General features: G+C 50.0%; 1 protein-coding gene across 1 annotated transcript; it reads left to right on the plus strand.

Annotated features, from left to right (window-relative positions):
* Window positions 1-681: 681 nt before the first annotated feature.
* Window positions 682-22262, plus strand: POLR2A (RNA polymerase II subunit A). Its single transcript, XM_055405799.2, has 29 exons — window positions 682-1161; window positions 9219-9351; window positions 9501-9637; window positions 9742-9915; window positions 10079-10360; window positions 10672-10833; window positions 10942-11162; window positions 11333-11465; window positions 11945-12069; window positions 12163-12373; window positions 12897-13106; window positions 13191-13359; window positions 13548-13642; window positions 13789-13992; window positions 14121-14343; window positions 14777-14960; window positions 15338-15509; window positions 15604-15709; window positions 15795-16000; window positions 17111-17335; window positions 17476-17722; window positions 18005-18105; window positions 18905-19009; window positions 19100-19282; window positions 19513-19716; window positions 19866-20052; window positions 20160-20273; window positions 20431-20580; window positions 20683-22262. Exons 1-29 carry the CDS (start codon window positions 1069-1071, stop codon window positions 21837-21839), a joined length of 5913 nt encoding a protein of 1970 aa, XP_055261774.2. The 5' UTR covers window positions 682-1068; the 3' UTR covers window positions 21840-22262.
* The last annotated feature ends 4872 nt before the right edge of the window (window positions 22263-27134 follow it).

The following is a 27134-nucleotide window of genomic DNA, read 5'->3' on the forward strand; positions in this document are numbered from 1 at the left end:
GGCGGTGGCCAACGTCCTTCCGGAGCAAGCCGCTGAGCTGAGGCCTCTGAGCGGCTCAGGTCGGAGATCAAGAACCAGAACTCCATACAGCACGCCACTAGAGGCCTGGAGATGGCCACCCGTCCCAGGAGGCCGCTCGACAGCGATCAGCTACTTCCGGACCAGCAATCGGCTTCGCCATCTTGATCTGTTCTTCCATATTCAGAGCGATTACTGCATATTCATGACCAAGAATGGCCCCGCACTCCCCCACTCCGGGAACCCACTTGGGAGGATCCAACCGGCCCCTCCTCCTTCATTACCGATTCTCAGAACAGACCATTTTCCAGCGTGGGGGGGTTATATTAATAAGAAACTTTAGCTAAAGATGAAACTGCACGCCAAACTAGAATAAAACTGGCCTATATTTATCCTCGAATCTTTAAACCTTAAACCTCGGTGCTAGAGGGAGTAGCGAAGGGAGGCGGAGGGGTAAAAAAGTTCCCTTCGCCATCGTCATCTCAAAAGGTCACCCAGCCAGGGAGCTGAGGAGCGACGATCAACGACTCGAGCGCGCGCCCCGTGCACGCCGGCGCAGGCGGCCCCGTAGCGCAAAGGAGGGCGGGAAAGGAAGGGGCGGGGGAAGCTGGGGCGAATCTATAAAGGGCGTCATTCGGCCAGTTCTCTCCTCAGAAGCGCGGAGAGCGCGGCCGGGACGGTTGGAGAAGAAGGCGGCTCCCGGAAGGGGGAGAGACAAACTGCCGTAACCTCTGCCGTTCAGGAACCCGGTTACTTATTTATTCGTTTCCCTTTTTCTTCTTCTTCCCCCGAAACCTTTTCCTTTCCCTTCCTCTTTTTTTTCTTTTTGGGAGACGGAAAAATCTCCGGAAAGGCGGAGGAGCGCTCCTTTTACCCCTTTTCGTTTCCCCGCCTCCTTCCCTCCCCCACCTTTCCCTCCTCCGGCTTTTTCCTCCCAACTCGGGGAGGTCCTTCCCGGCGGCCGCCCGGACGGGGTCTGAGCGCCTAGGTGGAGGCGGCGCAGGCTTTTTGTACTGAGGTTTGCGCCTGCGCAGCGCGCCTGCCTCCGCGATGCACGGGGGTGGCCCCCCCTCCGGGGACAGCGCATGCCCGCTGCGCACCATCAAGAGAGTGCAGTTTGGAGTCCTCAGTCCTGATGAACTGGTAAGCGGCTCTGCCCTCCCACTGCTCCTCCCTCTCGCGTCGCGGGCGGGGCTTGACGATAGCCGTGGAAACTTGGCACTTCTGCCCAAGGGGACCGGATGGGTTAGTGACGCCAAGGCAGTGCTGGGTCCAGCCTCGGCTAGCCAGAGTTAAATTTTCCTAGGGGGTCAGCAAGCTTAGTGCTGTGTCCAAGCTGGGGGCCTGGCAACAGGAGGGGCTGGAGGGTGAGCAGGAGGGAGAGAAGGGGGGTGATTGGCTCCACACCGCAGTCACCAACGTTAAATGAGGTGACACGAATGCTAAGAGGCCTTTACAAGTTTGGATGAGAAGTCGAGCCCCCCGATTACTTTCCCTCCCCCTGATACAAATATTAATTGAATACTTGCTACACAATAGGCAGATCAGACGCTGGGGATACAGAGCTGGAAAAGACGAGGACCCGATCTTCTAGAATCTAGAACATTTTCTTTGAGAAGGGGCAGGGAAGACAATAAACACGAATAAATGAACAAGATAATTCAGTTAAGGGCAAGTGCCTTGAATAAAGTGAAACGGTGTTACGCGATGGATAGTGAATGAGGTGAGGCTTCTTTAGATGGGGTGGTGTCAGGGTCTGGAAAGGCCTGAGATGATATTACCCTAATGATGAGAAGTAGCCAGTCTCCTAGGCCCTAGGCTCTCGGACAAGAGCTTTTCAGGCAGAAGAAAGAGTAAGTGCAAAGGGCCTGAGGGAGGGTGTGCCCTGGAAGCTGAAAAGTGACCAGGGTGGCTGGGATTTAGTGGTGAGAAGGAGAGTGTTATTAAACCATTACTGGAGACGCATGAGGTGGGGCAGGCCAGGTGGGATACTGTAAATCATGGTAAGGAATCCGGATTTCATTCTGTTTTCAATAGGAAGCTATTGGAGAATTTATAAGCAGGAGAGTGATATCAAATTTACATTTAAAAAAATGACTACTTTGATTGTTCTATGAAGAACTGACTGGGGCGGAGGACTAAGAGTGGAAGCAGGAGGGACCAGGGAGGAGGGAGGGCTATGGGTGAATCAAACTCCTTTGTGGAATGAACTGGATGGAGGAAGCCAGTGAGCTGGAAAGAATGGAATTGAATAGCTCTGTTTGTGGATGGAGACAATTTTGCTAGAGGTAGGGGCTCAGCTGTAGGAAAGTTGTGTCAGGAATTAGAACGTCCTGAACTCAGACCACACAGAATAAATTCCAGATGGAGTGAGGTTGATGTCTAAAAAGCAAAACTATAAAGCACTCAAAAAGTATAGACAGCTTTTGGAGGCTGATACCAGGGGAAAAACCCTTAGTAGGAATGAGTGAATTGTGGGTAAATTTTATTGAGTGCCTGTTACAGGATAGGCACTGAGCTAAGCATTTTGTCTACAAAGGAGAGCAAGGCAAACTTGACTACGTAAAAATAAGAGCCACTTCTGTTTGTCAGCAACACCATGAACAGCTGAGAAGCAGATTGCTGCTGCTAAGTCACTTCAGTTGTGTCCGACTCTGTGTGACCCCACAGACAGCAGCCCACCAGGCTCCCCCGTCCCTGGGATTCTCCAGGCAAGAACACTGGAGTGGGTTGCCATTTCCTTCTCCAATGTGTGAAAGTGAAAAGTGAAAGTGAAGTCGCTCAGTTGTGTCCGACTCTTAGCGACCCCATGGACTGCAGCCCACCAGGCTCCTCCGTCCATGGGATTTTCCAGGCAAGAGTACTGGAGTGGCTTGCCATTGACTTCTCCGAGAAGCGGATTAGGAAACCGTATTTGCAACGTGAGGGACAAGGTTAGGTTCCTTAACGTATAAAGAACACTTAGAAATCAGGAAGGCACAAATCTAGATAAGAGGAGCAAGGATATGAATGAATAATCAGTGCGTAGAAGTACTACAAATGGCCAATAGAAATATTCAACTTACTAATAAAAACATGCAAATTAAACACAAACTTTTTTTTATCTGATTTTTCCCTATTGACAAAAGCACTGGGAAATAGGCATGCTTCCACAATTTTTGGTAGGGATAGATTGGTATAACCTTCTTGGAGGACAGTCTGACAGTATGGATTGTTTAATATGCATATTATTTTACCCAGTGCTGCACGTCTAAAAATTTATCCTTAAATAAAAGACTATTAATGTCTCTCCTCAAGTATGCCCCTCCCTCAGTCTTGCCTGGTTCAGCAAGCAAGGGAGGGCTCCACAGTGCATCCATCCAGTGGCTCCGACCCTAAACACAAAAGCCATCTTTTTGACTCTTCCCTTTCCCCCAGCCTCTGCTCAGTCTGTCTGCCAGTCTGTTTGTTCTGCCTTTCAAAATGTGGTGGAATCCAGTCATTTATGACTGGCTCAGCCACCATGGTTCACCCCACCATAGTCTTTCCCGTGGGGTACCACGCTAGTCCCAGACCCTAGTTTCTGTTAGAGTTTGCAGAGCAGCTAGAGAGATCTTTTAATCGTATCTCTCCCCTGCATGGAATTCTCTTCAAAGGATCCAGACTCCTTACTCTGTTCTGTGAGGTCCTGTGCTTTCTGACCCCTACTGACCTCTCCATCTCATTCCCAATCTCCTTGTTGGTCTTTAACTTCCCTGGTCTGCTGTTTGATCCAGAACTAGGAGCTCATTCATGCCTCAGGGATTTTATTATTCACTGTTCCTGCTGCTTAGAAAAACATTGCTCAGACCTCTGCAGGTCTGTTCCTTTATGTCAGTACGTTTTCTGCTCGGATGTCGTATCATTAGTCTCTGTTCCCCAACCACCCTATTTAAGTAGCATCTTTTTGCATTCTCTAACCCCCAGTCTTGACTTTATTCTACTTCATAGCTGGTCAGTACTTGAAAGGATTAGTTTTTTAGTTTCTTACTTCCTGAATAGAATGTCAATTTCATGTAGGACTTATTCACCTCTTTTCCTCCAACATCTGAAATAGTGCCTGGCACATGATAGCCATGTAGTAAAAGTTACTCGAATAGATGGGTGAACAAATAGTTGACCAGGTACATAAAATATACTTAGAAGGATTTTTACTGCAACATAGTTTGTAAATGATACTGCTTGAAATTAAAAGTCACGTAAGTATTTATTAATAGGAATTCTATTTAAGAACCCAGGGTTTATTAGAATAAGACTGTCTTAATAGGTTAATTCCCCTGACTCCCTATTCACAAACTCCTGAGGCACCGCAGCACCCACAGGGGTTCAGTGGGAGATTTTTAAATTTTCAGGAGAAGCAGAGCTCATCTGCCTGATGCCTTGGGAACCACTCGATTGGGCAGCTTTCTTTTCAGCATTAGATGGCGCCAGATCCCTTTCGATGACGTCATATCTTTGTGAAGCTGGGGTTTTCAGTTCAGTTCAGTCACTCAGTCATGTCTGACTCTCCCCGACCCCATGAATCACAGCACGCCAGGCCTCCCTGTCCATCACCAACTCCCGGAGTTCACTCAAACTCATGTCCACAGAGTCGGTGATGCCATCCAACCATCTCATTCTCTGTCGTCCCCTTCTCCTCCCGTCCCTAACCTTTCCCAACATCAGAGTCTTTTCCAGTGAGTCAACTCGTCGCATGAGGTGGCCAAAGTATTGCAGTTTCAGCTTTAGCATTAGTCCTTCCAGTGAACACCCAGGATTGATCTCCTTTAGAATGGACTGGTTGGATCTCCTTGCAGTGCAAGGGACTCTCAAGAGTCTTCTCCAACACCACAGTTCAAAAGCATCAATTCTTCGGCAATCAGCCTTCTTCACAGTCCAACTCTCACATCATACATGACCACGGGAAAAACCATACCCTTGACTAGACGGACCTTTGTTGGCAAAGTAATGTCTCTGCTTTTTAATATACTGTCTAGGTTGGTCATAACTTTCCTTCCAAGGAGTAAGCGTCTTTTAATTTCATGGCTGCAATCAGCATCTGCAGTGATTTTGGAGCCCAAAAAAAGAAAGTCTGACACTGTTGCCACTGTTTTTCCATCCATTTCCCATGAAGTGATGGGACCAGATGCCATGATCTTTGTTTCCTGAATGTTGAGCTTTAAGCCAACTTTTTCACTCTCCTCTTTCACTTTCATCAAAAGGCTTTTTAGTTCCTCTTCACTTTCTGCCATAAGGGTAGTGTCATCTACATATCTGAGGTTATTGATATTTCTCCCAGCAATCTTGATTCCAGCTTGTGCTTCTTCCAGCCCAGCGTTCCTCATGATGTACTCTGCATATAAGTTAAATAAGCAAGGTGACAATATACAGCCTTGACGTACTCCTTTTCCTTTTTGGAACCAGTCTGTTGTTCCATGTCCAGTTCTGACTGTTGCTTCCTGACCTGCATACAGGTTTCTCAAGAGGCAGGTCAGCAGTTGCTAAATACTGGGCAAGAATCAGTATAGAACGAGAGATAAGAGTGGTGTCTGATTCTAAGATTTGAGAAGCGCGGTGCGCAGCAGGTGTCATAAGTAATTGTGGTGATTCTGGATAAGTAAAATGATATTTTTATTTTAATACATTCAAATAATACTTGTCTCAGTTTTTGTGTATTGTTTTTTCAAAGAGCTGTTAAGTTGCTCTCATGTAAATCGTTACAAGGTTGTTTGGATCCAGGTATTCACCAAGTGGATCTTATGGCTGTGAGAGGTAGTGAGACAGTAAGGGCATTGTGAACTGCTAAAGTTGAGGAATCTGGAAAAAGGAAAAGTTTCCTCAACAGTTTACAGAATGAGGCTCCGTTTATGGAAGAATGGGAATATATTTGCATTTTTTGACAAGCATGGAAGGCTGTTCACAAGATTTCACAGGCATCATCTCTGGTGTGTAGGCTTTTGCGAGACTGATTTTGGTCTGCAAGGCTTACCGGCTTACCATTTATATCATGCTTCGTGTTAGAGGGAATAACAAAGTTCCACTTAGGCCTGGAGAAGCCTCTTGGGACACAGATAGTATTAAAGGTAAAATATTTTCCAGACGTCTTGACAGTAGTGTATGTGTTGAAGTAGAAAGGGCTCTTAGGTTGACTGTAAGACAAGCAGTCATCTTTGCTGTTTGAGGAAGGTTTTGGCTGTTGCCAAATGAGGGGAAGGAAGCAAGGAGGGTTGCTGCTGAGGCTTTATGCACAGCTTGTATAGAGTCGGGGGAAGTGGGCTCCTGATTACACTTGCATGCGTTGCCCCCATTCATTAAAAGCAGTTGTCCACTGTGGAAAGCATAACTCAATTTGTTTATATGCCAACTTACTCCAGGAAGAATTTAAAACAGTAATATACTCTTTTAGGTGGAGTGTGGGCTACAATGGTGAATCAGAAGGTTATCCTGGTCCTCAGATTATTTATAACTCAGTGAGGGGTTTCCTATACATGTAGCAGGTATTCGCTGAGCCCCTACCCTGTGCTGGTTACTTTACTAAACAAATGAAACATGATCTTTGCCCTCGAGGATTACAGTCCAGTGGGAGAGACAGATGTGTAAACAAGTAATTAACGTTGGGCTGAGAACTTTGCTGGGGTGTAGATAAGGCTAGGAAGAGTTGAGAATGCTCTGTAAAGAGGTGACATTTGAACTGGGCCTTGAAAATAGTTTGCCGGAAAGGAGAGCACATGAAGAGAAGGAATTTTGAGAAATCTATTGTAGTTGGAGCAGAAATGTTGAGCCCTTGGAAGTCAAACCTTTACCATATGGGCAGTGCAAACCAATAGATGAAGGTTTGGGGGCTGAAGTATTTTGTGTGTAATCCAAAATATAACTTAGGTAGAGGGGTTAATCCAGAACATTCCAGGACAGCCCCTGGCCCACTCGCAGTGCCTGGAAGCAGAGGGAGTCTTTAGAAGGTGGCTGGTTTGATGAGCGTGGACTTGGAGCAGAGGGATGTGAAAAGCCTTGAGTGTGATTTCCTTTAGGCCTGTCTCTAGTGACTTCTGGAAGCCAGATTCAGGCCTGCTCCTGCTTCGTTGTGTTTCATTCAAGGTAAGCAAACTCTTCTGTTGTGTTTCTCATGAGACACGTTGCAGCTGATGGGGTCTGGCTTCGTGAATTTTGTCACCACAGGACCTGTCTCCTTGAGGTTTCGTCAGGTCATCTGCATGAGCGTTGTGGATGTTCAGAACCTCTTAGCCCTGTATCTGTAGACCACTACCCAGCAGTGGCTGATCAGATTTCATTATGAGAGGATCATTGGTTTGACTCTAAGGGAACAACCGTTCTCTTTTCAAGTTCTTTGAGGGCACTTCCCTGCAGTGGAGGGTCCTAAGCAGTTTAGTTCAGTTTCACATGATCCAGGATAATAGAGGAATGCTACCTGCCCAAGAGATGCTTAGAATCTATGAGGAAGACAAACCCCAATAGGTAACTTCATTGTGTTATGAGATGTGCAGTGATGGAGGGGTGTGGAAGCATGGGAGGGGCACCAGTCTGCCTGGGGAGGCTGTGTAAAGGCTTTGTGGAAGAAGTAGTGCTTGAACCAGTGGACTACCAGGGAAGTCCCTGTATCATATTTTAGTTTCCACATACAAGTGATATCATATGGTATTTGTCTTTCTGTGTTTGACTGACTTCACTTTATATGATTATCTTTAGGTCCATTCATGTTACTGCAAATGGCATTATTTCATTTTTCATGACTTAGTAATATATATATGTATCACGTCATCTTTAGCCATTCATCTGTTGATGAGCATTTAGGTTGTCTTGGCTGTGGTGAATTGTGCTCTGGGTGTCCTTGCGTTTAACTGATTGTTTCCGCTGTAGTACCGTAGGATGATGAGCATATGTTTAGAATCAGAGAGAGGTGGATTTGACTTCTGCTGGCTCCTTGAGACTGAGGCCTTGGGCAGTCACTTTATATAACCTCAGGTTTCTCGTGTCAAAGAGATAGAGATTCACTTACAGCAGGTTAGTGGTTAGGGTTAGAGAAACAAGATACATTAGGAATGTTTAGTGCCTGGCATGAAGTTGACACTCAAAATAGAAGCTTTTATTAACTTCTTCTGAGTTCTTCTCTGTGGAAGTTTAGTGGACCAAAGCTTAACTAATTTTAAAGTTTCTGGTTTTCAGTGTGTGAAACGTTGCCATGGGTTTCCTTGAACAGCTCAGAGCAGAAGTCTCTTCTCCAAGTTGTACCTATTTCTGAGCTCTGCCTTCTCTCCCTTTCCTTCACTGAATTGGTCCCATTGAGTCCTGGCTGAACCTTCCCCAGGATTCTCACCAAGAGCCAAAACTCTCAAGCCATCTCTTGAGGCTCCAGTATTCACCCTGAAAATTTTTTGTGCTCCAGATAATTTTCACCAGCCCTTTGCTGTAGCGCCCCCTTCTTCTGTCTTATCCTAAAATGTCTGAACATAGAAGGGATTCAGGCTGGCCCGAGCCCTTGAGAAAGAGGAGGTGACAAGGATATAGGCAAAGAGTGCCCGACTTTAGAAGGTGAGGTTAGACATGTCTTGGGGCAGCACACCTGGGCTGTCACGGTGTGGGTGGCCATACACGGAAGTTCCTGCAGGGACCCCAGTTCTGGCCTTGATTTCAGCTTTGGGAAAGAAACAAAGCATTGATTTTGTTTCTTTTCTTTCCTCCCTTGAAATAGCATTATTTTTTTTGCGGTTAAATTCTATGGATGACTGCTGCTACTGCTAAGTCACTTCAGTCGTGTCCGACTCTGTGTGACCCCATAGACGGAAGCCCACCAGGCTCCCCCTTCCCTGGGATTCTCCAAGCAAAAACACTGGAGTGGGTTGCCATTTCCTTCTCCATCTATGGATGACAGTGGCCTAGAATTCATCCCAGAGGAATGAATAGTGTGTGTGGAGCCCAGAGCTGCCCACACACTAGTCTGCATGCCCTGTCTCACTCAGAAGGTGACTGGAATGAGCTTCTCACTTGTGGTATTTGACTTTGGCATTTTCAGAATCAAATATCTCGCACACTGACCTCCCACTCGTCTCACTCCAAGCTAAACCTGCTTAGTTCTTTTGTAAGTAGTTTAGGGTCCTTTGAGGCCTCAGTATAGAGCTCCCCAGCCATGAAGTCTGAAAACTAGGGATTCAGTTTAGTATTGGCCTTTTTTTTTTTTTTTTTCACAGAAGCGAATGTCTGTGACAGAGGGCGGCATCAAATACCCGGAGACGACCGAGGGAGGCCGCCCCAAGCTCGGGGGCCTGATGGATCCGAGGCAGGGGGTGATTGAGAGGACGGGCCGCTGTCAAACCTGTGCAGGTGAGCGCTGGGGGGTGGGGGACTGGCATGGACCCTGGAGGGAGGGAGAGGCTTGACCTCACAGAGAACTGAGACCGAGGGTGGAAGCCCAGAGACCTGGTCTCTGAGGTGAGTGCTGGAAGGAACATGTCGCGTGTGTTTTCCCACAGGAAACATGACAGAGTGTCCTGGCCACTTTGGTCACATTGAGCTGGCCAAGCCTGTGTTCCATGTTGGCTTCCTGGTCAAGACAATGAAAGTTTTGCGCTGTGTCTGCTTCTTCTGCTCCAAGTTGCTTGTGGACTCTGTGAGTGGGAGACAGGCTCTGGCCTGGGGGGAGGGTTGCTGGGGGGTGGTGGGGAGGAAGGGGAGCAGCCCCAACTGACCCTACTCTGTCTACTCTGTTCCCAGAACAACCCGAAGATCAAGGACATTTTGGCTAAGTCCAAGGGGCAGCCCAAGAAGCGGCTCACACATGTCTATGACCTCTGCAAGGGCAAAAACATCTGCGAGGGTGGGGAGGAGATGGACAACAAGTTTGGCGTGGAGCAACCTGAGGGTGATGAAGATTTGACCAAAGAAAAGGTAGCTGGTGCTGCCCAGACTGTGGGGAGCAGGCGACAGGCAGGGTGGTCTTGGAGGGAAAAAGGGGAGAAGGTAGCAGTGGCAGGACCTGAAGTTCACAGAAGAGCGAGTGGCTGGCCAACCCACTCTCTGGGCTCTGATGGCCTCTCTGTCCTGTTGGTAGGGCCACGGTGGCTGCGGACGGTACCAGCCCCGGATCCGGCGCTCTGGCCTGGAGCTATACGCAGAGTGGAAGCATGTCAATGAGGACTCTCAAGAGAAGAAGATCCTGTTGAGCCCCGAGCGGGTGCATGAGATCTTCAAGCGCATCTCTGACGAGGAGTGCTTTGTCCTGGGCATGGAGCCGCGCTATGCCCGGCCTGAGTGGATGATTGTCACTGTGCTCCCCGTGCCCCCGCTCTCCGTGCGGCCTGCTGTCGTGATGCAGGGCTCTGCCCGCAACCAGGTCAGCAGCTGTGGGACCCACTTCATAGCTAGGCTGGGTATCTGGGCAAAGGTGTGTGGGTGGGTGGGGTGGGGAAGGTGTGCGGGGTGCCAGACAGATCGTCCTGGCCTGAAGACACCTGCCACTTGCTGGCTGTATGACCTTTAATGAGCCCCTTAAGGAGGTTAAAGCCTATCAAAGTGTTTCTGGATCTGTGAGCCGAGAGCCCAGAGCTGCTACCCAGGGTGGTGGTGAGGGGGCGGGGGTGAGAGATGCTGCATGCTGGCACGTGCAGGGTAGCTGGACAGTGACAGTGCTGACTCCTGCCTTAGGACGACCTGACTCACAAACTGGCCGACATTGTCAAGATCAACAATCAACTTCGGCGCAATGAGCAGAACGGCGCAGCTGCCCATGTCATCGCTGAGGACGTGAAGCTCCTCCAGTTTCACGTGGCCACCATGGTGGACAATGAGCTGCCTGGCTTGCCTCGTGTGAGTCAGCAGGTTCCCCACGCCTGGAGCCTGGGCGAAAGGGGAGGGTGCCAGGGTGGGGGCCAGTGCTGACTGCTGGATGCCCCCCCGCCCTTTGTCTCCTCACAGGCCATGCAGAAGTCTGGGCGTCCCCTCAAGTCCCTGAAGCAGCGATTGAAGGGGAAGGAAGGCCGTGTGCGTGGGAACCTGATGGGCAAGCGGGTGGACTTCTCAGCCCGCACTGTCATCACCCCGGACCCCAACCTCTCCATTGACCAGGTCGGCGTGCCACGCTCCATTGCCGCCAACATGACCTTTGCGGAGATCGTCACCCCCTTCAATATTGACAGGTGTGCTCAGTTCAGAAGCCCTGCCTGGAGGGGCCAGGAAGACATGGGTGCTCTCCCAACTTCAAGAGAGCTTTGAAGTTGAGAAATTCAAGCGCCCCTTGTGGCTTTGGGGGAGGAATGACAACAGGGCTTTTTGGAGAGTGATTTATTCATTCCACCTCTCTCCCTAGACTTCAGGAACTAGTGCGCAGGGGGAACAGCCAGTACCCAGGAGCCAAGTACATCATCCGGGACAACGGTGATCGCATTGACCTGCGTTTCCACCCCAAGCCCAGTGACCTTCACCTGCAGACTGGCTACAAGGCATGTAACAGGCTGGGGGTCCGGCTGGAACAGGCCAGCTGAGGCTATCCTGTTTATTAGAATCTGTATCTTTTTAAAAGACTCCTGCTGTTCTAGGCAAGCTTGTAGCTGCCAGCTGCTGGCATTTGGCAGTGAGGGTAGGGGTCACATAAACCCACGGGGAGCATGAGGGACAACATGGAAGGAAAGGGAGATTGGTGGGGGTGGGGGTAGGGGGTGCCTGGAGCAGAAGGTTTCATGCTCAGAGTACCTTGAGGTTTTCTCCCCCAGCTGACTTGCCTGAAGTTTGGGTACCATGTTTTCGTTTTCTCTGATAACCTGGAATCTAGCCTAGGACCTGGCCCAAAGCAGGTGGTTAATAAGCATTTTCAGTGAAATGACATCACAGCGTCGCCTGTCTCAAGTACCTCAGGTCCACTGTTACTTCACTCTTAGCATCGCTCCTTGACTGAGGTTTCTCCCGCCTCTCACCTCCCCAGGTGGAACGGCACATGTGTGATGGGGACATTGTTATCTTCAACCGGCAGCCAACTTTGCACAAAATGTCCATGATGGGTCATCGGGTTCGCATCCTGCCCTGGTCCACTTTTCGCTTGAATCTTAGGTCCGTCTGCCTGCCGAGTGAGGTGGTGGGGCTGGGCTGCTCCCTGGGTTTCACTGGAGCATCTCCCTGACTCACCCTCCTCTTTCACTGTAGTGTGACAACTCCATACAATGCTGACTTCGATGGGGATGAGATGAACTTGCACCTGCCACAGTCCCTGGAGACGCGGGCTGAGATCCAGGAGCTGGCCATGGTGCCACGCATGATTGTCACCCCCCAGAGCAACCGTCCGGTCATGGGCATTGTGCAGGACACATTGACTGCCGTGCGCAAATTCACCAAGAGGGATGTCTTCCTGGAGCGGGTGTGTGATCTGGGACAGGTGGAGGTGGGGAGACCCTGACCTGGGTGGGCAGGGCCCAGCACAGCAGGGCCGGGGGAGGGGCAGTGACTTGTCCGGATTTGCTGTGCACTGAGCTGTATGTGAGACAATGGAATGGAACGGGCTTCGAAAAGATCAAGGCCAAAAACAGTGCATGGCCTTAGCTCCATGTTTAATTCCTTAAAATGTCATGTAATTTCAGATATGTCCTGGAAAATAAAGACAGAGAAATAAGACTTTGTTAAAATTCTATTACTTTTTCCTTTGTCTTTATTTTCTAATTATTCAAAGTAGTTTGTAGTTACCGTTTAAAGAAAAAATGACCCTGAAATTTTGAACTGTCACAGTGAATTTTTTCAGTGAAAGTTTGGCAGATACTTCCTTTGCCATATTTTTGCCTCCAAAATGTGGCTTTCCCCCTTGGGCAGGGAGGCCTCCCCTGACATTCACAAGCGGGGACGCCTGCAGTTCTGACTTCCTGTCTGTCTTACTCTTTTCCTCCCAGGGGGAAGTGATGAACCTCCTGATGTTCCTGTCCACGTGGGACGGGAAGGTCCCACAGCCAGCCATCCTGAAGCCTCGGCCCCTGTGGACAGGGAAGCAGATCTTCTCCCTCATCATACCCGGCCACATCAACTGTATCCGCACCCATAGCACCCACCCTGATGATGAGGACAGCGGTCCTTACAAGCACATCTCTCCCGGGGACACTAAGGTGGGGCCTGGCTTCCTGAGGCAACGGGCAGGGCTTCAGACCTGGGAGCACCAGCAGGGGCCGTGAATGGTGCTCCCTCTACAGGTGGTGGTGGAGAATGGCGAGCTGATCATGGGCATCCTGTGTAAGAAGTCTTTGGGCACGTCAGCCGGCTCCCTGGTCCACATCTCTTACCTTGAGATGGGTCACGACATCACTCGCCTCTTCTACTCCAACATTCAGACTGTCATCAACAACTGGCTCCTCATTGAGGGTAAGGTTAGGGCTCCACCAAGTTCTGTCGACAAATCCTGTCCCTCTCACTGCTGACTGCTCTTCTCCCCTTCCCTTCTCTTCCCTCCTTGGGTTTGGTTCCCTCCATCTATGCTCTTGGCTGTGAGTCCGTCTCATGTTTCTTGGGAGGCCAAAGAAGGTGTTGCTGATGCTTCTTCTCATTTCCAGGTCATACCATTGGCATTGGGGACTCCATCGCTGATTCGAAGACTTACCAAGATATTCAGAACACGATTAAGAAGGCCAAGCAGGATGTAATAGAGGTGAGAGTGGAGGCTGGGCAGAGACTGAACCAGGGGCTCCCAGTGGCTTTGAACTGAGGAGGAGTGAAGGGGACATGGGGCTGGAGGGACAGTGACCAGCAGAGGTCAATGTCGCCCTGAGAGTTCCGCCTCCTACTTTGCACCAGGTCATTGAGAAGGCACATAACAACGAGCTGGAGCCCACGCCAGGGAACACTCTACGGCAGACGTTTGAGAACCAGGTGAACCGCATTCTCAATGATGCCCGAGACAAGACAGGCTCCTCCGCCCAGAAATCACTGTCTGAATACAACAACTTTAAGTCTATGGTCGTGTCTGGGGCCAAAGGTTCCAAGATCAACATCTCCCAGGTGGGGAGCCTTTTTTTTCCAGCAGAGGGTCCCTTGGAAGTGGGAGGAGGAATAGAGGGGTGTGCTGCTAGGGGGCCACACTGAGAAACTGGAGGAAAGGGACGCAGCCCAGCTTTTCTGTTCCCCAGGTCATTGCTGTCGTCGGACAGCAGAACGTGGAGGGCAAGCGGATCCCATTTGGATTCAAGCACCGGACCCTGCCTCACTTCATCAAAGATGACTATGGGCCTGAGAGCCGAGGCTTTGTGGAGAACTCCTACCTGGCCGGCCTCACGCCCACCGAGTTCTTCTTCCATGCCATGGGGGGCCGTGAGGGGCTGATCGACACAGCTGTCAAGACTGCTGAGACTGGTGAGGCCCCAGCCACCAGCCGGTCCCAGGGAGGAGCCCAGGCAGAGAGAGCCTTGAGGGTTTGAGTGGGGTTCTCAGGCTGAAGTCTTCAGTCTCCAGGGAAGTTATTTTGGCCTCTTTGGAAAGAGCAGTGACTGAAGGTTAAGAGTTAGGCAGACAGCCTTGTTCTGGCTGTGCTGTGGCATTCCATGTCATGGGGATGGAGCCTGAGGCTCTCTGCTCCTGACCAGTCACGTGGGGATGGTTCTTCGGGGGGTCTACTGGGCCCTGGTTCCATCTGGTGGTGGTGGGCATGGCTTTTCCCTGGGAGGCCTTGGGGCTGAGGGGCCACCAGCTGGCTCCTCTGAGGACCAGAGTGGCCAGCAGCACTCTTCCTAAGGTAGAGAGGCTCCTGTTCTTGCTCCGGGCCCCTCAGTTGATTCTCTGCTCCCAGGATACATCCAGCGGCGGCTGATAAAGTCCATGGAGTCGGTGATGGTGAAGTACGATGCCACTGTGCGCAACTCCATCAATCAGGTGGTGCAGCTACGCTACGGCGAGGATGGCCTGGCGGGCGAGAGTGTCGAGTTCCAGAATCTGGCCACCCTCAAGCCTTCCAACAAGGCTTTTGAGAAGAAGTGAGGAGGCGGCTGGCGGGTGGTTCTTGCCCCTGGGGCTCAGGACCAGGGTTGTAGGAGTCCCCGTCTCCCCCTCACCCCCTCCCACGGTGAGATCACCTGGATTGCATCTTGCAGTGAACCTTAGCCTTATCATGCTCCTTCCCCACCTCTGTGGCAGCAGCCACGTGATGGGAGATGGTGGACAGAGAGCTGAGACTTAGGGGCCTGGTATTGGTACAGAGCAAACCAGAGGGCGGGCACAAGCTCAGGGCTGCTAGATGGCCTTGGCTCTGGATCTTGTTTCTCTCCCAAGATTCTTCACAGCCCGGCCCATAGGAGGAGTCGCCCCTGCTCTGGCTGGGATCTGCATCTTCATCCACCCCTGCCACCTGCAGGTTCCGCTTTGATTACACCAATGAGAGGGCCCTGCGGCGCACCCTGCAGGAGGACCTGGTGAAGGATGTGCTGAGCAACGCACACATTCAGAATGAGCTAGAACGAGAATTCGAGCGGATGCGTGAGGACCGGGAGGTGCTCAGAGTCATCTTCCCAACTGGCGACAGCAAGGTGTGTGTGGGCACAAAAGGCTGCGCTGGAGAGGGGCTGGCCCTGCACAGCTGGCCCTGACTCGGGGTCCTGCCTCCCTGCCCTCCCGCTCTAGGTTGTCCTCCCCTGCAACCTTCTGCGCATGATCTGGAATGCTCAGAAGATCTTCCATATCAACCCGCGCCTTCCCTCCGACCTGCACCCCATCAAGGTGGTAGAGGGTGAGTAGCTGCCGCGGAGCCAGCAGGTCAGGTTCTGCTCCCAAGTCCCGGTCTACAAGTTCTTTATCTCTTGCTTGTCTCCCAGGAGTGAAGGAGTTGAGCAAGAAGCTGGTGATTGTGAATGGGGACGACCCCCTGAGCCGGCAGGCCCAGGAGAATGCCACTTTGCTCTTTAACATCCACCTGCGGTCCACGCTGTGTTCCCGCCGCATGGCCGAGGAGTTCCGGCTCAGTGGAGAGGCTTTTGACTGGCTGCTTGGAGAGATCGAGTCCAAGTTCAACCAAGCCATTGTGAGTCCTATACTCCTCACCCCAGCCTCAATTCTTTCTTTTGACCTGTTGACTTCTCTGGGCTCTGAGAACCTCCCACCTCTGCCCACAGCTGCCTGATAGAGTTCTCCTTCATTGAGACAATGCTGTGAAGCAGGTCCTGTGTTGGGGGCTTTATTCCTGTATTCCTCAGGAGTCTTAAGACTACCCTCATAGAGGAAGGGTTGTTAGTGTTAGTTCTATGTTGCAGAGATAGCTGCTGAGCCTTGAAGAGGTAAATGCATAAAAGATGCTCAACATGATCAGTCACCAGGGAAAGGCAACTCAGAACCCCAGTGAGATTCCACTCCATGTCCTCAGGATGACTAAAAGAAGAAGTAAACAAGTGTTGGAGAGGGTGGTGGAGAAATTGAACCTCTCGTACAGTGCTGGAGAGGATGTTGCAGCTGCTTTGGAAAATGGTCTGGCAGTTTCTCTAGAGTTTAAACATAGAGTTACCATCTGACCCAGCAATTTCATTCCTAGGAGCATACCCAAGAAGCATGTGTCCACACAGAAACCTGCTGCAGGTGTTCACAGCAGTTTATTCATAATAGCCAAGCAGTGGAAACAACCTAAATGTCCATCCATTGATGAAGGATAAACAAGATAAGGGGACATCATTTTGTGATAAAGTAATGAGCTGTCAAGCTGTAAAAAGACTGTGATCAACCTTAAATAATAGTATTACTAAGCAAAAAAGCCTGTTTGAAAAGGCTACATGCTATATGATTCCAATTAAGAGATTATCATTTATGGTATGTGATTAAAAGACTTATCAAGTGAATATTTACCTAATAATTTACCTAATAATTAGCATGCAGTGTGTATAGGAATAAAGGTTTTAGATGGCATAGTCCCTTTTCCTGAGTGTGCAGCCCATTGGGCACTGAGTGGCATGTGTAACTTGAAATGCTATCTGAGGAAAGGGATGATCAAATAGACTCTGATCTTTAAGTTTCTCCCTTTTCCAAATACTTGTGTCCAGCCCTGACAACACCTCACTCTTGTTCACCGGGGGTGGTGGGGTGGGGGTAGGCAGGTGGATTTGCTCTTCTGAGAGCATCTCTTCTTACTCCCCATCATCCCCAGGCCCATCCGGGGGAAATGGTGGGAGCTCTGGCTGCACAGTCCCTCGGAGAACCTGCCACCCAGATGACCTTGAACACCTTCCACTATGCTGGTGTATCCGCCAAGAACGTGACTTTGGGTGTGCCCCGACTTAAGGAGCTCATCAACATATCCAAGAAGCCAAAGACGCCCTCACTTACCGTCTTCCTACTGGGCCAGTCTGCTCGAGATGCGGAGAGAGCCAAGGTGGGACTTGGGTAATGGGTTTCTGGGTGGGAGGAGGAGGGGACCCCTTCCTTTCAGTGAGGGTTTGGAATTCCCTCTGCAGAGGGCTTTGAAGAGGCCTTTGGAGCCACCTGAATGTCAAGAATTCCTCTTTCCTCCAGGATATTCTGTGCCGCTTGGAACACACAACATTGAGGAAGGTGACTGCCAACACGGCCATCTACTATGACCCCAATCCCCAGAGCACAGTGGTGGCCGAGGATCAGGAGTGGGTGAATGTCTACTATGAGATGCCTGACTTTGACGTGGCCCGAATCTCCCCCTGGCTTTTGCGGGTGGAGCTGGACCGGAAGCACATGACTGACCGGAAGCTGACCATGGAGCAGATTGCCGAAAAGATCAATGCTGGTGAGGCCAGCAAGTCCTGCCTGGGCTCCCCTCGCTGCCCATCCTGTCCCTGCGATACCGCCCATAGCCACCATCTTCCAAGCACTGGTTCTACTTCCCCAGGGCACCTCTTTTTCAGGTCCCTTCTGCACTGCCTTTTCCTTCTCATTCTTCCCCCACCCTCTTTCTGGAAGGGTTCTGTGAGGAGGGGGAAGCCAGAAGAGAGCCCACTGGGGAGAACTGGACACACCGCAAGTGGAAGTAGCACTGCCCCTGCCATCTTCCTCACTCATTTCTCCTCAGGTTTTGGTGACGACTTGAATTGCATCTTTAATGATGATAACGCAGAGAAGCTGGTGCTCCGGATTCGCATCATGAACAGTGATGAAAACAAGATGCAAGAGGTAAAGGGGACCCAGGCAGAAATTTTGTGTCAGACACAGAAAGCCATTAAATCTGGTTCCTGACTGTGGAAATTAAGATGAAGGCAGCACTGAGTGCCAGTCACACCATCTGAAGTGGAGATGGAGGGTGGCTAACAATGATTTTCAAAAGTTTGAGCAGCAAGAAATCTATCAAATGTGAAATAGTGCCACATGGATAAACAGATGGTGTTGCTGTGGGGGTGGCCCCGTAGCCCGGTCACCTGGTTCTCTCCTCCCCGAGGGCAGGTCGGACAGTAGGAATGGCTGCATCCTGGGAAGGCGCCCATGACGAGACCCAGGAAAATGCTTGACCGGTGACTTCACTCCTGGGCACGGCTCCTAAAAATTGTTCGGTGGATGTGGATGCCTGGCCCTTTTAATAATAAAAGCTTAGCTTCATATGAACTGGCAGAGAGTGGATAACATCTGGATGCACCTTGAGCGAGGACAATACACATCTGTTAAATGGGGTCACACGTCAAGGCTTTAGTGGGTGGGTGGTGGGCGTGCGACAAGGACCAGGACGAGAGTGGAGGCGCCATGTGCTTGGTTCCCGTCCTTGGAGTGCACAGAGAGTGGGCATGGTGTTAGGCTGGTGGGGTGTGGCTGTCTTCTCTGAGGTTCTTTAAATACCATCGTAAAACCATGTTAGAAAGTAAGCTTATTGGAAGGAAGAATGTAGGTCTGGGCCAGGCCCGGCTCTAGCTCAGGCTGTGGTCTGGGGTGAGGCCAGGGGGAGCCGGAAGATTCTGAGAGGTCTGACTCGCTTCCGCTGCAGGAGGAAGAGGTGGTGGACAAGATGGATGACGACGTCTTCCTGCGCTGCATCGAGTCCAACATGCTGACGGACATGACCCTGCAGGGCATAGAGCAGATCAGCAAGGTCAGCCGGCCACTCCCACTGCCCGACCACCCCTGCTTCCCTCCTCCTACCGCCACCCGCCCAGCCTGAGTGTGCTCTGTGCCTTGCCAGGTGTACATGCACTTGCCGCAGACTGACAACAAGAAGAAGATCATCATCACAGAGGACGGGGAGTTCAAGGCCCTGCAGGAGTGGATCCTGGAGACGGACGGCGTGAGCCTGATGCGCGTGCTGAGTGAGAAGGATGTAGACCCTGTGCGCACCACATCCAACGACATCGTGGAGATCTTCACGGTGAGCCCCTGCGAGCCAGTACCCCGCTGTCTTCAGGACCCCCTGTGTCTCGGGCAGTGGTTGCGGTCCATGCTCTCCCTTTAGGGCGTTTCTCTGATCTGGGTGTTTCATGCCTGAATCCACTTTTGATTTGGGCTTCATGGACTCCTGACTGTGGATCTTGGAGCTGGTATCAGTCGGAGGAGAGCAGAATTACAGGGTCTTGACCCTTCCCCTGATCCGCACGCCAGGTTCTGGGCATTGAGGCCGTCCGGAAGGCCCTGGAGCGGGAGCTGTACCACGTCATCTCCTTCGATGGCTCCTACGTCAATTACCGGCACTTGGCCCTCTTGTGTGACACCATGACCTGTCGTGGCCACTTAATGGCCATCACTCGACACGGAGTCAACCGCCAGGACACTGGACCTCTCATGAAGTGCTCCTTTGAGGAAACGGTATGAGAGACATTCTGAGTAGGTGGGGAGGAGGGCTGGCTGTGGGAGGAGGGCCTTCTTGGCTGAGTGATGGGCCTTGGTGCGGTTTTTACTCTGTTGGGTGGGACGTGGGTGGTGTGTGACAGCGTGCCGTCTCTTCCGAGGTTTAGGTGGACGTGCTCATGGAAGCAGCTGCTCACGGAGAGAGTGACCCCATGAAGGGGGTGTCTGAGAACATCATGCTGGGCCAGCTGGCTCCGGCTGGCACCGGCTGTTTTGACCTTCTGCTCGATGCAGAGAAGTGCAAGTATGGCATGGAGATCCCCACCAATATCCCCGGCCTGGGGGCTGCTGGACGTGAGTATGAGGGTCTGTGAGGTAGAGGTGGGAGCAGGGAGGCCTTGGGTGGGAGGGCAGCCAGGCCCCGGATGTTCTTCTTCACGAGTCACCACGTGCCTCTGCAGCCACTGGCATGTTCTTCGGCTCGGCCCCCAGTCCCATGGGAGGAATTTCTCCAGCCATGACACCCTGGAACCAGGGGGCAACCCCAGCGTACGGCGCCTGGTCCCCCAGTGTTGGTGAGTGGCCGCCTGGGAAGACAGCCCTCTGGGTGGTTGAGAAGGTGGGTGGGCTGGGCTCGTGAGGAGTTCCCATATGGGGATGCTGGGGGCCCTGGAGCTCTGGGAAGGTGTGGGGCTCCAGCTCTGGTTTTAACAAACGCCTCTCTCTTTGCAGGGAGCGGGATGACCCCGGGAGCAGCAGGCTTCTCTCCCAGTGCTGCCTCAGATGCCAGTGGGTTCAGCCCTGGCTACTCCCCGGCCTGGTCACCCACACCGGGCTCCCCGGGCTCCCCAGGCCCCTCAAGCCCGTATATCCCTTCACCAGGTGAGTGGTCCTTGTCTGTCAAGGCCAAGTTCGTTTTCTCCTTGGTCTTGGCTTCTGGATGAATCTCTCATCACTTAACACATCTCTGCTTCTCTCCCACAGGGGGTGCCATGTCTCCCAGCTACTCCCCGACATCGCCTGCCTATGAGCCCCGCTCCCCTGGAGGCTACACACCCCAGAGTCCCTCTTACTCCCCCACTTCCCCCTCCTACTCCCCTACTTCTCCATCCTACTCTCCAACCAGCCCCAACTACAGCCCCACGTCACCCAGCTACTCCCCGACCTCTCCCAGCTACTCACCCACTTCTCCCAGCTATTCACCCACCTCACCCAGCTACTCGCCCACTTCCCCAAGCTACTCTCCCACATCACCTAGCTACTCGCCTACATCACCCAGCTACTCTCCCACTTCTCCCAGCTACTCCCCGACCTCTCCCAGCTACTCACCCACCTCTCCCAGCTACTCACCCACATCACCCAGCTACTCGCCCACTTCGCCCAGCTACTCACCGACATCTCCAAGCTACTCACCAACATCGCCGAGCTACTCTCCAACTTCTCCAAGTTACTCACCCACCAGTCCTAACTATTCTCCAACCAGTCCCAATTACACCCCGACGTCACCCAGCTATAGCCCAACGTCACCAAGCTACTCACCTACTAGTCCCAACTACACACCAACAAGCCCCAACTACAGCCCAACCTCTCCAAGCTACTCTCCGACTTCACCCAGCTACTCCCCAACCTCACCAAGCTACTCTCCTTCAAGCCCACGATACACACCACAGTCTCCCACCTACACCCCCAGCTCGCCCAGCTACAGCCCCAGCTCGCCCAGCTACAGCCCGACTTCACCAAAGTACACCCCAACCAGTCCTTCCTATAGCCCCAGCTCACCAGAGTACACCCCCACCTCTCCCAAGTACTCACCTACCAGCCCAAAATATTCACCCACCTCCCCCAAGTACTCACCTACCAGCCCTACCTACTCACCCACCACCCCAAAATACTCACCCACGTCGCCTACTTACTCACCAACCTCTCCTGTCTACACCCCAACCTCCCCCAAATATTCACCCACCAGCCCCACCTACTCCCCCACCTCTCCCAAGTACTCGCCCACCAGCCCCACCTACTCCCCCACCTCCCCCAAAGGCTCTACTTACTCGCCCACCTCCCCCGGCTACTCGCCCACCAGCCCCACCTATAGTCTCACCAGTCCAGCCATCAGCCCGGATGACAGTGATGAGGAGAACTGAGGGTGAGCTGTGTGCAGCGGCACCTGGCTAGCTGGAGGGTGGCCTTGAGGTACCCTGCCCCTCTGCTCCCCTGTGGGGTACAGCACCAATCTGGCTCCCTTGTACATAGCTGCTTGTGACAGTCCCCTGTTGAGGTTCCAGACCCATTTCTGCTGGGGCTTTTGTTCTCTACTTGCGCTATCTCAGAACCCACTCACCCTCTGCGGTGGTCTCCTTCCTGCCCCACTACCCCAGGCCTGTCCCCAGATCAAACATCCTTCTCGCTGTGGCTTGATTGGGGATAAAGGGTATTTTAACTTCTTAGGGGTAGGTCCAGCTCTGGGTCGTCACATCTGATCCTCGGGAAGAACAAAGTGAAAGCTGCCTTTTGTCTGTTATTTTATTTTTTGAACTTTAAATAAAGTTTACTAATTTTGACCAAAAGTGTGTCTGTTGAGTGGTTTAGTAGGAGGCAAGAACACCCAGGCTCGACTCCCTGCCTGGGCTGCTGTTCCATTTCCAGTGGTGAGGCTGATCCCTGCTAACGGGCAGGGGCAGGAAAGCAAGCACAGACAGTACATTCTTTCACCGAACAAACCGTGTGCCAGGCATTGCTCTGTCTTGGCTTTGGGGTCGAACAAAGAGGCCTCATCCTGCTTTAAAACCATATTGACATAACATCTTTTTCAGCAGTTCTACTGACTGTCATACTATATGGGCTTCCCTGGTGGCTCAATGGTAAAGAATCTGCCTGCCAATGCAGGAGACAAGCGTTCAATCCCTGGGTCAGGAAGATACCCCGAAGGATATGGCAACCTACTCCAGTATTCTTGCCTGGGAAGTTCCCTGGACAGAGGACCCTGGCAGGTGATAGGCCATGGGGTGGCCTATCGTGAGTTGGGCACGACTTAGCAATTAAAGAACATAATACATAATTTTAGAAAAGGACAGAGGTGTAGTACAGAAGCAGAAAAATTGTTACCCTTACCATCACCACCAGGAGGCGTATTTTCTTTGGGTATTTTACTTAAGACGGTTCTCAAGTCACTTCTGGTCTGTCTTTGTTTTGGCCTCAAACCAACAATAAGATTATGAATACTGGGGTATTTTTTAAAGCTGAAGTTAAAGGACTTGCTGATAATTTTCTGTTTTCAGTTGGCCATGTCGTATTTTGTTTCATGAGTTCTTTTTTAAATTCTTACTTTGGCCACACAGCTTGTGGGATCTCAGTTCCCTAACCAGGGATTGAACCCCAGGTCCCTGGCAGTGAAAGCCCAGAATCCTAACCACTAAGCCATCTGGGAACCCTCTGAAGTGTTTCAAATAGTTTGGAAAGTAACATGGCCAAGATCTATTTAGTAAGATTATAGATGGTAGATACCATTTTGCAATATTTAATCTAGATCTTAAATTGTTTTGATAGATGACTTTTTTAATGACTTTAAATTTATTTTTTATTGAAGGATAATTGCTTTACAGAATTTTGTTGTTTTCTGTCAAACCTCAACATGAATCAGCCATAGGTATACATGTATCCCCTCCCTTTTGAACCTCCCTCCCATCTCCCTCCCCATCCCACCCGTCTAGGTTGATACAGAGCACCTGTTTGAGTTTCCTGAGCCATACAGCAAATTCCTGTTGGCCATCTATGTAATGACTTGTTTTTATCAAAGGAAATGTTTATTATAGAAGATCCAGGCCTGGCAGAACATCTCCCGAATCCTCTGAATTACGGTTGGCAGTTGGTGAACATAATCCCAGACAGGTCTTTAATCATATAGAAGGATAGAAGTTTAAATAGAAATGACTTTTCTTGGTGGTAGCTCAGGATTTACTTTTTTTTTTAAGATTTATTTTATTTACTTTGGTTGCCCTGGATCTTTGATGATGTACAGGCTCCTCTAGTTGCAGTGAGCGGGCTTCTCATTGCTGTGGCCTCTTATTGCGGAGCACGGGCTCAAGGCGCCCAGGCTTCAGTTGTTGCTTCATGTGAGCTTGGTAGTTGAAGTTGGCAGGCTCTGGAGCTCCGGCTCAGTAGTTGTGGCACATGGGCTCAGCTACCCTGCAGCGTGTGGGATCGTCCCAGACCAGGGTTCAAACCCACGTCCCCTGCATTGGCAGGCGGATTCCCAACCACTAGACCAGCAGGGAAGCCCAGGACTTACTCTTAACAACTTTCCAGGATACCGTATAGCTGTCATCATGTACATGTGGTGTTCCCAGGACTTTTCTTATCTTATAACTGGAACTTTGTACCTTTTGACCACTTTCATGTAATTCCTCCATCCCCCGCCCCAATCTGGTAATCACAAATCGGATTTCCTTTTCTATGAGTTTAGGTTTTGTTCTGTTTGGTTTAGATTTTGCATGTAAATAAGATTATATATTATTTATCATTATGACTCTTTTGGGCTGTGCATGTGGCATGCCGGATTCTAGTTCCCCATCTAGGAATCGAATCTGTACCCCAGCCTCTAGGAAAATCCCTACATAATATTTCCGTTTGATTTATTTTACTTAGCATAATTCCCTCAAGATCCATCCATCATTATTACAAATTGTAATTAGATAAGTGAGCTCTTTGCCAGGGCCAACCTCAGGGGAGGCAAACAGGGTGCTCTCCACAGGGGCCAAATTTAAGGGGCAACAAAAAATCTCATAAATAATACTTTAATGCAGCATTTTAAAAATTAAAGTTAATATAAAAATCCATGATGTAAGAGTAACATTTTTTAAAGATTTTTTTTGGGGGATGTGAACCATTTTCTAAATATTTATTGAATTTGATATAGTATTGCTTCTGTTTTATGTTTCTGTTCTTTGGCCCCAAGGGGATCTTAGCTCCAGGATCAGGGATCAAACCTGCACCCCCTACATGGGAAGGTGAAGTCTTAACCACTGAATTGCCAGAAGTGAAAGTTGCTCAGTTCTGTCCTACTCTTTGCACCCCATGAACTATAGCTTGCCAGACTCCTCTGTCCATGGAATTCTCCAGGCCAAAATACTGGAGTGGGTAGCCATTCCCTTCTCCAAGGGATCTTTCCAACCCAGGGATTGAACCCAGGTCGCCCGCATTGAAGGCAGATTCTTTACCATCTGAGCCATAGGGATGCCCCTAAAATTGCCAGGGAGGTCCCCAAATAGTAATATTTAAAATTTTAAAAGGATCTATATGAATCCCCCACCATGACCCCATGTTTGCCGCTGGCCCCAGTGTGACTGGGCACAGCGCTGGTCTTCGCAGGTGTCATTCTGTGGTCTCTTGTCTCTTCCGATGACTCGTGATGCCTCATTTAAGGCTTGTGTGTTTTATTGCTTTAGATTGTGAGCTGCTCTCTTTCCTTGGAACTTAATCTTTGGGAGAACTTTGAATCTTTGATGGAAGTGGCCTACCTATAGAGAGAATGTATATTTACTTTCTCCCAGCCCGAGGCTGCACTAGCAACCTGGGAAGCCTTTGCATTTTGTGAAGGTTTTCTTAAGCTCCTCAAGTGGGTGAATTGCAGCACAAACTATGGAAGGGTTGGGTTGTAGTTTCAGGTTTTCAAGAAAGATTAGTTTTCCCTTCCGTTCAACGTTGAGCCAGGCAAGTTCCCTTGCTCTTTCCTTCCTAAAATGGGTTTTGGTTTGGGTTTTCATGTGTCTTTATACTGAGCTTGTAGGAGGCCCTGATTATGTGCCGAAATCTCCCACTATCTTGGTGGAGCCTTGGGCTTTATCTCCTGTCCCTTGCAGCCCAGAAAACAGTCTGGGCAAAACTCGAGATCTGTGTTTCACAAAAATCCTTGGGGAGAAAAGCTGACTTAGGCACTCACTTACCTCCCAGGCTTCCCGATTTTACTGCATTTTCGGCCTCTGTAGAAATATTTCTATTTATTCCAGCTCAGTAGTGTTTATTTTGTTTTTATTTCCTTTTTTTTTTTTTTTTTACAAAATATTTAATCCACAATTTAGTCTTTTCAATTAGGAGAGCTATGTAGGCTATCTAGTCAGCTGATGGCCTTCCTACCTTGCTATTAATGGCTTTTATCCTTTTTTGGTCAGGTTTTATAATATTTACTTTCTGCTCTGCAGTTATACCCTCTTATCGATGTAGAAATGGCTCTTTATTCTTATCACTGCTCCTTCCCTATCATCCTTTTTATTCATCTCTCTAGGATGTTTTTCAGAAAGGGTTCATAATTTCTTCATTATAGTCCCTGATTCTTTTATTTTTGAAACTCTTCTGTAGCCTTCAAAACTGAAAGCATATCTTGGCTGGATATTTCTTTCTCTCATACTTTTGTGGACGTTGCTTGATTTTTCTATTGGTCAGAGTTCTCCAGAGACTCAGTAGCATGAATATGTATGTGTATATGTATATATTTCAGAGGCTGAAAACTGATGATTTTCATGATCATCCATTTGCAAGTTGGATACCCAAGAAAACCAGGGGTGTAATTCAGCCCAAGTTTGAAGGCCTGAGATGATTAGATGAGATGTCCCAGCTCAACCAAGTGAGGCTGGAAAGAAAAGGGGTGAATTTCTCCTTCCTCCATCTTTTCTTCTATTCAGGCCTTTGATGGATTGAATGATGCCCACCCACACTGGGGAGTGCCATCTGCTTTACTGGGTCTACCAGTTCAAATGTTAATCTCATCAAGAACACCTTTACAGACATACTCAGAAATAATATTGAACCTGGGCACTTCGTGGTCAGTCAAGTTGACACATAAAATAACCATGACCAGTCCACCCCTTTTCAATTTGTACCCCAATGCATCTCTTTAAACCATATTTAATGTCCAAATAAAGACAATAACAAAATCATAATTCCATGATACAACTGTCACGTGTACAGCTGAAAACACACTAACCCCTTCCCCAGCAAAAGAGCTAAGTCCTTGAGTGGTATTTACTCTTCTTGATATGCCCTAACTTAAATACTATGATGTAAAATTAACGGTACTAAAAAGCTATGATAGCTTCCCTGATAGCTCAGTTGGTAAAGAATCTGCCTGCAATGTAGGAGACCCCAGTTCAATTTCTGGGTTGGGAAGATCTGCTGGAGAAGGGATAGGCTACCCTCTCCAGTGTTCTTGGGCTTCCCTTGTGGCTCAGCTGGGAAAGAATCCACCTGCAATGTGGGAGACCTGGGTTCGATCCGTGGGTTGGGACGATCCCCTGGAGAAGGGAAAGGCTACCCACTCCAGCATTCTGGCCTGGAGAATTCCATGGACTGTATAGTCCACGGGGATGCAAAGAGCTGCACACAACTGAGCGACTTTCACTTTTCCCTCAAAAGCTATGATGTAAAGTCAATACATCTTCAGTTCC

Source organism: Moschus berezovskii, chromosome 20 (assembly GCF_049115385.1).
Source record: "Moschus berezovskii isolate FMDL1 chromosome 20, NW_MosBer_1.0, whole genome shotgun sequence".
Lineage (NCBI taxonomy): Eukaryota > Metazoa > Chordata > Mammalia > Artiodactyla > Moschidae > Moschus > Moschus berezovskii.

Bases quoted from the DNA above. Each gene is read 5' to 3' on its own strand.
- POLR2A (XM_055405799.2), top strand. From the start codon at position 1,069: ATGCACGGGGGTGGCCCCCCCTCCGGGGACAGCGCATGCCCGCTGCGC. The intron at 15,710-15,794 runs GTGAGTAGCTGC...CTTGTCTCCCAG, and splicing joins CCCCATCAAGGTGGTAGAGG to GAGTGAAGGAGTTGAGCAAG. The intron at 19,717-19,865 runs GTATGAGAGACA...TCCGAGGTTTAG, and splicing joins AGTGCTCCTTTGAGGAAACG to GTGGACGTGCTCATGGAAGC.